Here is a 12,030-nt window from a genome sequence, read left to right as displayed (position 1 = left end):
TTACAGGTCTTCCTAAGAAAAGACTTTCACCACTACAATTTATTTTTTTAATGCAGCCGCAAGGCTGATCTTCCTGGCTAGACGTTCATCGTCTGCTGATCCGCTCTTTCAGTCCCTCCATTGGTTGCCTGTATATTACCGCATTCAATATAAGATACTTCCACTTGCATACAAAGCCATTACTCTGACTACATGCTTATCTCAAAATATATCCCCACCTGACCCCTCTGCTCTGCAAAAGATCTGTGTCTCTCATCCACACTCATTACTCGCTCCCACCTTCACTTGCAGGATTTGTGTCGGGCAGCACCCACCATATGGAATGCCCTTCCACACACAAGACTACCTCTAGCCTCCAAATGTTCAAGCGTTCCCTGAAAACTCACCTCTTCAGGCAAGCTTATCATATTCAGGAATCCCTACAAAACCTCCAGTAGCATTCATATCTAATTGCATCCCATCAGGACTGTCTTGTATTCTGGTGGGACTGCCATGCTATGGAATTCTATCCTTATGTATCCCTCCTATTATCCCTATAGATTGTAAGCTTGTGAGAAGGGCCCTCCTACCTCCATGTCGGTTTGTTTCTACCCAGTTTTTTTAATCACTTATTTCCAATTGTAAAGCGCAACGGAATATGCTGCGCTATATAAGAAAATGTAAATAAATTAATAGTGTGCTCATTATATACTAAATAATAGCTTTACCCTTCCATACACCCTACATCAGTGGTGTATTTAAAGTTGGACTTCAGCAGTGAGTGTAGTTAGCATTTTGTCCAGGCTATTTGCATGCTCGTTGGGTAGATTAGTTTTAAGGTCTCCATTAAAGATCAATAGTTGCCTTTTATTTTCAAATTTAATGTTTTAACTCAATGTTTAAAACTACTTACCACCCTTTGACCATGCATGGTAGTGTCTGAAATGTACACTATAAATAGTGAATGTGTGTGCTGTGAAAAAATAGCTGTTGATAACATCCTGCAAAACCAAACAATAAACCTGAAATTAACTCCACAACTATATATTATTAGTAAGCCTGCTTGAAGCAAAAGCTTGGAAAGCAAGTCTGCTACCTTCTGTGTTGAGAGAGTCACTCATGGACACTAGACGTATATATTTATTTATTAACCGTTTCTTATATAGCACACACATATTCTGCAGCACTTTACAGTATAGTTGAACAATCACATCAGTCCCTGCCCCAGTGGAACTTACAATCTATATTCCCTACCACATGTACAGGTACACACACATTCTAGGGTTTTTTTTTTTTGGAAGCCAATTGACGTACCAGTATATTTTTAGAATCTGTGAGGAAACTGGAGTACCCGGAGTAACCCACGCAAACACGGGGAGAATATACAAACTCCGCACATTTAGGGCCATGGTGGGTATTGAACCCATGACTTCAGTGCTTTGAGGCAGTAATGCTAACCATTACACCATCCGTGATGCCCCAAATATATATGTTCGGACATATAGAATCCAATGCATTGAACAGAATTCTGCGGACACTAATGCTGGCCATACACTAGACCTGGGGTAGCCAACTCCAGTCCTCGAGAGCTACCAACAGTTAATGTTTTCAAGATCTCCTCACAGAATCACAAGTGAAGTAATTAGCTCCACCTGTGGCTCTTTGAAAATGTTTCAGCTAGTAATGAGTGCACCTTTGCAGCAGCTAGGTGGTCTGGAAAATGTGAACTGTTGGTAGCTCTTGAGGACCGTGGTTCGCTACCACTGCACTAGACCAACTTTTGTCAAACCATCCAACAAGTTGGTTGCTTGAACTGATAATCTGGAATTGTATAGGAGCAAATGACAATTAGCAAATTGCTCACAAACCCAGGGAAATGGACAAAAACATTCAGTGAAATTGTTTAACTCAAGTCTGAACGACTCCAGATTTTGGGAGAAAATTACTGAATTACAAATTACCTGTATTTCCATCCAGTACCAGATTTTTATTCCTTCCAACCAACTAGTTGGATGAAAATGTAGTGTATTGCCAGCATTAACCTTGTATGGGTACTGCCAAGCCTGATCCCAGCTCCTTCATACATGGCTAATGTATAGTAGTGTATATTGATTAGTAATAATAGATTTGGTAAAATGGTAGCACAACAAAATTTCCGCCATCACCACATAAATCAACAGGTTTCGTAGATGGGCTAAATGTAAAATATATTTATTTCATTAAAACTTAAAATGCAATTAAAGAATATATGACATTTCAACCTTGCTGACTCTGGGGAAGATGTATGAAGCAGTGGTAAGAGAGAAGTTGCCCACGGCAACCAATTAGGTGCTCTGTATATAATTTTATAGTATTCAAATTATAGATAATTATAGATGTTACTTTAGTGCTAATTGGTTGACATGTGCAACTTCTCCACTGGCTCACTTCTCCCCCCTTATCACTGATTCATACTGTACATCTGCCCCCTCTGTGTGCTAGCTGTTTCTCCTGATGCTGTTTGAACCAGGGGTTGCCCGAGCCCTGCCTGAAGGGTCCCATAGTTTCTTTCACCATGAGGGAAATTCAGAAAACAACCTAATAGAACAACATACATTCTTTATTGCTGCATGTTGTTTTGTAATGTTTTTGGTCACTTTACAACTTTCTAATGCTGTGTACACATGGTGAGATTTGACGTTAGATTTTGACTATATAGTTAAAATCGCATGCAGATCGGTTTTTTACCTTGCGATCCTGATGTGCACTTCGGTGACAGCACAAATCAAAACCCAGATAGACAGGGCAGCAATGACTATATAGTGCAAATCGATTGTAGATTGAATGAATTGTATGTAAATAGCAATAGAATCTTAAGTCGAGTAGCAAGGGAACCTCACTGTGTATATACACCATAACAATTGGCAATTGTGTATAATCACATGATGTTTGTTGTTTTGCAGGTGATGGTTTCTGCTGAGCGTAGAGCTGGTCTCTAGTGGTACGTTGAGGGAGAATGAACACAGAAGAAGTGGAGTTACTGAGTGACTCCAAATACAGAAATTATGTTGCAGCCGTGGACAAAGCACTGAAGAATTTTGAGTATTCCAGTGAGTGGGCTGATCTTATATCTGCACTTGGAAAGTTGAATAAGGTAAGTGTACATTATGGGCAGAACACACTGTACGATATGCGACACTGCCGATATCATTAATGATATGTGCACTGACGCAAAACGAATGACCCCACAGGTAACCAGTGATCGATAAGATCGCAATGTCATTCAGAGACGTCAAGTGGACCCCTGCCAAACATGAAGGCACTGATGATATTGTCAGGTTTGACTATAGTGGTCATTAACGATCGGATATAGGCCCTTATTCTGGTTGACTCGCAATTTTGCAGTCTCGCAAGTCCACCAAATGCCACCCACACAGCCTTCCACCCCCCCCCCCCTCCTCGGACGCCACGATCCCCTGCAGGCATGCAAATAGATGTCTTGCATAAACATCCATTCGCAGCCTAGTGTGCAGCGTCAAAATATTTTGCAAGCGCTTGCAGTTCTGAGACACCTCTGTGGTGTGTTAGATCTATGGGCACCCTGGGCGGGCAGCTGACCTCAGCACCCGACACACACACACACAAGTCATCAGGGAATTACCATGGGAATGCCCTTGGTCCTATCGACCGGGCACACCCCCGACCGCACTGTTGTGTGCGAGCGCCCACGAATAATCTATTCGCTGTGGCCGCTCGCACACAGCAACTGCACCTGCGCATAAATGACTATGCACATATGCACATGAGCAGTCGCGTAAAGGGGATTTTTGGTTCTTACCTGTAAAATCCTTTTTTCATAAGTTAAGGTGGATACTGGGAACCGTGGGGTATCCTCTGGTCTGTAGGACCGGCACCAAGGAAACGAATATCTCTGAAGAGAGAGTGCAGCCTATAACTCCTTTCCCATAACCCTTCCTGTCTTTAAATACCAGTTTAAACTCAACAAGCCGAGGAATAGGCATAGGAGAAGAAGACTACTAAAAATACAACAGATCACAAACAAACTGGCTAACATAGTTTGAACATACACAAACGAAACCAGAATAGTACCCATCTATGTATAATTTAATATATAAGGTACATAGAGTGTGTGATGAGTGGGCGCCCAGTATTCACCTTGGCTTACGAAAAAAGGATTTTACCTGTAAGAACCAAAAATCCCCTTTTTTCTATCAGCCTGTGGTGGATAATGGGAAATGTGGGATGTCCCAAAGCTGTCCCTTGAGGGGGTGGTAACGCTGCACTCAAGACGCCTCTACCAAAAACCGCATTGGCTGAGGCAAAAATGTCAAACCTATAGAATGTGATGAAAGTATGAGCAGAGGACGATGTGGCTGCTCTGCAAAGTCACTCCGCAGAAACCCCCGCTCGTGCCGCCCACAAAGCACTAAACAAACTGGTTGAGTGAGCACGCACTGAGATCCGAAATGGCCGCCCAGCTAAACGGTAGGCATGCCTAATGGTGGTTCGCAACCAACGGGCCGGGGTTCATTTAGAAGCAAGCCATCCCTTCTTTTGTGCATCAAAGAGGATGAATAAGGAATCAATCTTGCGTAAGGTCTCTGTCCTAGACACATGAACTCGCAATGCCCTAACTACATCCAAGGAAGTTACGCCAGATAAAGATGATGACGGAGAAGGAGAAAAGACCAGTACAACAATCTCCTGGTTAATGTGGTAACCAGAGACCACCTTGGGTAGGTAGTCCAGTATGGTACACAGTACCGCCCTGTCTTCGTGGAAGCTTAGGAATGGGGATAGGCACGAAAGGGCTCCTAAATCAGACAGTCTATGTGCTGATGCAATGGCCAATAGAAACAATATCTTAAAGTTGAGCCAAGACAATTCCACTGACTTCAACAGTTCAAAGGGTGGTTTACACAAACGTTTAGGAACCAACGCTAAGTCCAAAGGATGTTCTCAGTGGTAAAACTGGTGGTTTCAAGTGCAAAACCCCTTGTAGAAATGTTTGAATGGTAGAAGACGCGGCAATCTTCCTCTGAAATAATACTGACAAGGCTGATACCTGGACCTTTGAGGAACCATGACAAGGATGGCTTCCTGGCCGCTATCATAGTGTTTAAGACTCTTATAGAAAACCCCCCAGCTCTCAGGACTTACTTTTAAATAGCCATCCCGTCAAAGCTAACTTGCAGAGGATGGGATGACGATACGGAGGCCACAGAGGGGCAATGGATAGATTTAGAAGGTCTGGATACCACAACCTTCTCAGCCAGTTTGGAGCTACCAGGATCACTATTACCCTTTCTCTTTTTAGACGTCACAGAAGACGTTGAAGGAGTGGCACTGAAGGAAAGACCTACTGTACATCATTTGAATAGCCATGGAGCTGAGAGGGTGCCCACAAGGCAAGCTAATGGACCCGTAGATGGGAAGCTTCTTGTTGTGATGCAACGTCATCAGGTCCAGGAGGGAGAAGACCTCAAGGTGGAGCGACCATTCCCCTGATTGAATCTGCTGGCGGCTCAGGAAGTCAGCCTCCCTGGAATTTATACCACTGTCAGTGAGTGAACGTACTTCTCTGCCCAAACCAGAATCGGCGTTACCTCTCATTGCAGCCTGACTTTTCGTGCCGCCCTGATGGTTTATGTACGCAACGGCCGTCACATTGTCCGATTTTGAGTTCTAACTGTTTTTCCGTGAAGTGTGAAATCTGCTTGACATAAAGCTCAATAAATGGCTCTCAACTCCAGTATATTTATAGGAAGTTTCGATTCATGAGTCGACCGGCGACCCTGGAAGGAGTGGTCTTCCACTACTGACCCCCAACCCTGGAGGCTCACATCTGTTGTTAGGGTACCCATGTGTGGTTGGCAAAGGAGCGTCCATTGGAAATATCTGACGACTGGAGCAACCACCGGAGTGAAAGACGAACCTCCTGAGACAACAGAAAGAAATCTGTTGTGATGTTGAAATGTGAGCAGTTCCATCATGCAAGGAGCGCCAGCTGAAGGGGACGGGAATGGAACTGACTAAATTCCACCATGGGAAAGCATGATACCAACTTCCCTAGTATCCTCGTACACTGATGTACTGATACTCTCCGATGTTGAAGGAATGAACAAAGCATAGATCATAGTTCCTTCTGTTTGTCTTGGGGTAGAAAGACCCTCTGAGAAGACGTGTCTATCCGTGTCCCCAAGTCAATCATTAACTTGAGACTGGTCTAGTATTAAGAGGTCGTCTAGATAAGGAAGTAAGCGAACACCTTGCAGGTGAATCTGAGGCGCCATCACCGCCATGACTATTGTAAATACTCTCAGGGCTGTGGAAAAGTCTGAATGGAAGGGCCTGAAATTGGACGTGGGTGTCCTTCACCTTAAAATGCAGGAAGCATTGGTGATGTTCCCAAATTATGATGTGGAGGTGTGCATCTTGGTTGTCCAAGGACGCCATGTAATCTCAGTCTAGGTTTTAGGGACTGAAGAATCAATTGCAGGATTGCACTTGGAATTTCGGGACCCTGAGAAACAAGTAGAGTTTCTTCAATTTAGAATAGGATGGAAAGATCCCTCTGGTTTGGAAACTAGGGAAAGTTTTAAGGAAAAGCTAGTGCCTCTCTGAGCGAGAGCTGTGACTTCAGAAGTGTGGAAATGGCTAATTTAAAAGTGGTGGCCTTCCGATCTGTAGGGAGCCCAGTTGAAAAGAACTGAACCAGAGGTCTTGACTGGAAAAATAAGTAAGTAGCCATTTGAGACTACTTGTAAGACCCAAGAGTCCAGAGTTGATGTTTTGCCAGACTCCCTCAAAATTAAGGAGGTGATCCCCCCGTGCCGAAGCCACAGGTAAGCTTATGTTGGCGTCAAGCTGTTGGCTTTTCAGGCTGTTTAGGAGCCTGACATCGACCGGTCCAACCTTGTTTGGACTTTTTTGAAAGGAAGGCTGAGGACATTGAAAAGACTGGGATTGTGCCTTACCGGTTGGACGAAAAGTCTGAAAAGCATTCTGCCTAGGTGTTTGTGGACCTGAGGACAGAAAGGCTGACTTTGATGCTGCAATATTTGCCACTATCTTGTCCAGTTCTGGATCAAAAAGTACTGAACCAGAAAATGTAAGCGCCTCCAACACTTTTTTAGATTCATTATCAGCTTTCCAAGATCTAAGCCATAAGGCACGATGCCATAAGGCAAGCTCTCCAGAGGGTTGTGCGATCGGCAGAGCGTACCATCCGTTTCCAGCTCCCAGACCTGGACACTATATACAGCAAGCGATGCCAGACCAAAGCCAGGAAGATAATGAATGACCTCAGCCATCCCAACAATGAACTATTCTCTCTGTTGTGGTCAGGGAAACGCTACCGCTCATGGAAGGCAAACACAGAGCGCATGAGAAGGAGCTTCTTCCCTCAGGCCATTAGAGCCCTCAACCAGACCTCCTAGTACCGGGTCTTTCTTTCCTTCTGGACCTACCCGACACATTCTCTCTCTACACTCTTCCTCAGCCGATGTAATGTAGGACAGTTGTATAAAAAAAGCATTTCACTACATATTGTACTGTGTATGATTTTTGTATGTGACAAATACAATTTGAATTTGAATGTGCCGCCACCGATGATGCTGAAACCTTGGAGGCAAATATACCCCGGTCCAAAACACATTCAATCAAATGGTACCCTCCTTTTCTAGTATTGTCCACAAGGGTCAACATATCTGATCTGCGAGTACTGGATTGCAATAACATTACAAGTCGGCCCAATTACCGGCCGCCATAGAAGTCCAAGCTGCGGCATAGGCTGGACAAATGGCAGCACCTGCATTGGTATAAATTGATTTTTAAGAACTATTCAATTTTCTTGTCACCCAGGTCTCGGAGTGAAGTCACATCCAGGATCAGTAATGTGGTAGGCTTGACCAAGCTAGTGACATGGGCATCTAGCAGATGTGGTAACTCCCATTTCTTGTGATCCTCTACTAATGTATAATAAGCAGAAATCCGCCTGGATATTAGAAATTGTTTGTTAGGATGTTTCCATGCCTCTTGGAAGAAACCATCCGGCTGATCCAATTAAGGAAAAACTGCCTGATCCTTCTTTATATGTTTGACTATAGGAACATCCGAAGGAGGTAGTGAGTCTGGATACTTCATGTTTAAAGCCATTCTACTGGCTTTAATCAAGGAGTCCACTCTAGCTTGAGTCATATAAGACTCTGGAGAAGCAGACGATTCCTCTACCTTTTATTTTTTCCTCTGAATCAATGTGTTAGTCAGTGAAATCCTCTTCTTGAGAATCCACTATCTGTCTAGACATGGAAGTCTCCCTGCAGGCGAATCTCTGAGAATGAGGTGCGCCCAAAACCTATTGTAGAGAGGAGAAGAGTTGGACTAATCCTTGAATGGACTGGGTCAGGCCTTGAATCCAGGGCATTTTTGTAGCTACGTTGGTTACAGGCACCTGAGGAGCTGCGGGTCTAACAGCTGCCAGATGAGAAGCCAGCTTTTTCATGGCCTAGGATAGTGAAGCCGCCCACTCTGGTTCCACAGGGGCTGTGCCAGAGAGGGTTGTGCAGCTGGGGGGCCTGCCAAGCAAAGGTCACTGATGCCAGTATGGTCCTGCTCAAGGGGAAACGGTCATCTGTCAGACCACACTTAGGTCGACAGTCATTAGGTCGACCCCGGAAGGTCGACTGGCCCCAAGGTCGACAGGGTTAAAGGTCGACATGTGTTTAGGTCGACAGTCATTAGGTCGACATGAGTTTTTCACAGTTTTTTGAGCCGACTTGTGCCGACAGGTGATATTTCATGCCCTACCATCCACTAGGGCGTGGTGGGAGAATAAAATAGTGTGCCGAGCGTAGCATTGCTACGGCTGTGGTTCAACTCCAACTGTGTCGACATTCAGGTATAAAAACAGTGCAAAACTCATGTCGACCTAAACCCACGTCGACCTTTAACACTGTCGACCTTGGGGACAGTCGACCTTCCGGGGTCGACCTAATGACTGTAGACCTAAGTGTGGTCTGACAGATGTACCGCTTCCTGCTCAAGGCATGAAATATTTTCCTTACATAAGGAACGTTGTGTTTACGTGGAGCACTGGAGAAACGCCCTCCTTGCTCCTCGCCGATGTACCTTTAACAGACATAGTGTGGGTAATGACTAACAATCTCACACACAATTACACAGAATGTAGTGAGAAAAAGAAATATAGAAAGCACTGTATTCTAGCACTAGTAAATAAATTAATACTGCGGCTGTGAAACACACAGCGTGGGTCTGTTAAAGAAAACAGCAAAATAATAAAATATTGAAAATAATAAATACAGAAATACACTGCAGTGTATATATACAACCCTTCTAACAATGTATAGGCACATTCCTACACAAAGGAGTGAGATGTGAGGGTAGTTTAACCTGAATCTGAAGACAGATAAGATATGGGGGCGACTACACAGCTCCTCTCTGTCAGAATGCATCTGAAAATAGCTTCTGTGTTCACCTAAGGGGGAGAAGAGGAGCTTCCCTTGGCAGGAGCTGTGCTGATGTAAAAAAAGGGGTGTGGCTAATGCCCATCCTGTCCTGGAGCCAACAGTAACTGATAACTAAAAAACCATTGGCAGTTCAGTGTCTAATTCTTTATGGGGTTGGCACTGCTTAAAAACCCTGGTGGCCTAGCGGTTTCCACAGCATGAGCTAAATATAAAAGCTAAATCTGTTGCGAGCTGTGCATCTTTGCTAGGCTCATTCCAGCCATATAGAAACTAGAGTCTACTTTCCAGAAGACTAAACAATGGGTTTTAAAGCTATTTATTTTTGTTGACCTTACTCTTCTTTCAGTATTCTTAAATTACTGCCTAGTCATCCATAGCGTCACAAAATAGCATTTTTCTTTGTGGAACTCATTGTCCAGTTCATTGACTGGCATTGTTATATTGGGTTATGTTATTGCTCATGCTTTACTGCCTGTTATGAGAATGTTCCCTGCAATCTAGCAGTCCATAGTTACAAACCTAATCTTATGATTTAAAAAAAAAAATTTGTCTTGATGAAATAGCTTCAACTTTTTGATAACTAATTTAAATCCCATATTTGTAAACTATTTTGGCTCCTAAAGGGGGTATTCAATTAGTTCGTTTTTTTTCCTGCTTAGGTGAAAAACTGGTCTATTTTGGCTCCTGTGTATTCAAATACGGGCATTTTCTTAAAAAAATTTGCCTATGCCTGTTTGTCCTTTTTTTGTGGGGGTGAAAAGGTATGGGATCAAAATGGACTAGAAACCGTCAAAATACGCCCGTAATTTCAACTGAAAACATCTTAATCTATGTGTTTTTCTACCAGGACAAATTTACCTCAAAGGCGAAAAATTTACTTTTTAATTGAAAAGGTCGAATTGCAATTCAACCTAAAAAACATGAAAAATTGGCACCAAATAAATACCCCCTATGTGGTAAATATTCTATTAGGTCAACTACTTACAATGTAAACAAGCTGAAGAAAATAGTCATGTGGGGTGGGAGGTATTCAATTTGGCACAGAAGCCACCCTAGCAGCTTCCAGCAGTTTTGCCTCATAAAAGGCTACGGGGGTATTCAATGTCGGGCGCTATTTTCGCTGGGGGGAAATAGCGGCCACCACCTATTCAATGTTGCCGTCTGGCAGCGTTGAAGGCGGAGTTAGACAAAACGGATCTGACTTTAAAACAAGTCGGATCTTTTTTGTCGGAAAAGGCCACAGATTGTCAGATTCGCCACTGCTTCTCGACAGTCCGTGGCCGATTTTGCTGACACTCCCACTTTTTGACACTTGGCAGGTGGAACTTTGAGTTGCAGGTGAGCTGAAGGAAAACGGCCTGGGATTCCGACTGTCGGAGCGTTCCCACATTGAATATACCCCTTATTCTGCATACAATCTATGGCGTTTTGAGCAGAAACAGCATACACAAATGGTCTGGGACAATATTTTAATCTCTACAATAATGTAACAAAGTTGGTGAATAATCCGAACAAATTTCCTTGGTTAAAAAAGCACTATACAGATCTGTTCATTGCCAGCTCCCCCAACATGCCAGAAGCTCAACATGCCTGTGGCTCTATGACCAACCCTCCCACCCCCCTGGACTCTCATTGCGGGACAAAATGGGGACAGCGATGAGAGGGACTACAGTCTGTCTCCTATCAGAAACCAGTGCTACGGTGTTCCATCTGCAATGCTCCCCACCAAAGCATGCCTAATGTCCCTGTCCGTTGTGCCCTGCCCACAAGAACAGAGATCAGAAAGAATATGCATAGATAAGAGAGAGACCAAGGCGGGAGGATAGCGTTGAGAGAAACAGTTGAAAAAGAAATCAAGATGGAGAATAACACACACACACAGATAAGTGAGACCACTGACTGGAGAATACATTGGAAAGTTGTGAAGGTGCATATAAGATGTGCTGCTAATTGTGCCATCAGATTTATAGGGCACTTCTTGGGCATAAAATGCAGCACACATATATATATATAGTGATAGAAAGGTACATCTAGGGCTTCTGTTCCATGGGTTCCTTGTAAATTTGCACATTTCAGCCTTAAATGCTCCACGTATTTGGCAGCACCGAGTAGATCGGGTAAGGGCCTAATTCAGACTTGAGCAATGACTAATTAGAGAATCTGCAAATTGAGTGATTACCGAGCGATACATGCATTCCTTGCGCATCGTGCTCGTGTGAGGGGCATTAGTGACAGAAAATACTAGGTTATCACTGCTAAACGCCAGTTTCCTGTCAATCAAATTGCAAGAGGATTATGCTATTGAAGCCTAATCCTCTCGCTGTTTGATTGACAGGAAGCTGGCGTTTAGGGGTGATAACCTGACATTTTCTGGGTTTTGGGGTAAATGCAGGAGTGTCCAGGCATTTTTTAAGTGAGTCTGTGTCATTAGCCATGACCACTACCACCCTGTCCTTTCCTATTGTTAATTTTTACAGCTGCCACATTCTATTCTGTATTACTTTTAGCTGTATTATGATCCTTGTTCTGTAAATGATGAAATAAGTAATGTTATGTGAGGAGC

At 43.6% G+C, this 12,030-nt stretch overlaps 1 protein-coding gene across 3 annotated transcripts in view; it reads left to right on the top strand.

The window, feature by feature from the left end:
- Positions 1-12,030, top strand: part of DOP1A (DOP1 leucine zipper like protein A) — a 78,447-nt gene that overhangs the window by 10,763 nt on the left and 55,654 nt on the right. For all 3 annotated transcript variants that reach the window (XM_083177134.1, XM_083177135.1, XM_083177133.1), the window contains exon 2: positions 2,922-3,112. In XM_083177134.1, coding sequence (XP_083033260.1) covers positions 2,975-3,112 — 138 coding nt within the window. In that variant the 5' untranslated portion in view covers positions 2,922-2,974. The remainder of the gene's footprint in view (positions 1-2,921; positions 3,113-12,030) is intronic.

Source organism: Crinia signifera, chromosome 3 (assembly GCF_055691185.1).
Source record: "Crinia signifera chromosome 3, ASM5569118v1, whole genome shotgun sequence".
In the NCBI taxonomy this organism is placed as follows: Eukaryota; Metazoa; Chordata; class Amphibia; order Anura; family Myobatrachidae; genus Crinia; species Crinia signifera.
This window is presented reverse-complemented; position numbering and strand designations above follow the sequence as displayed.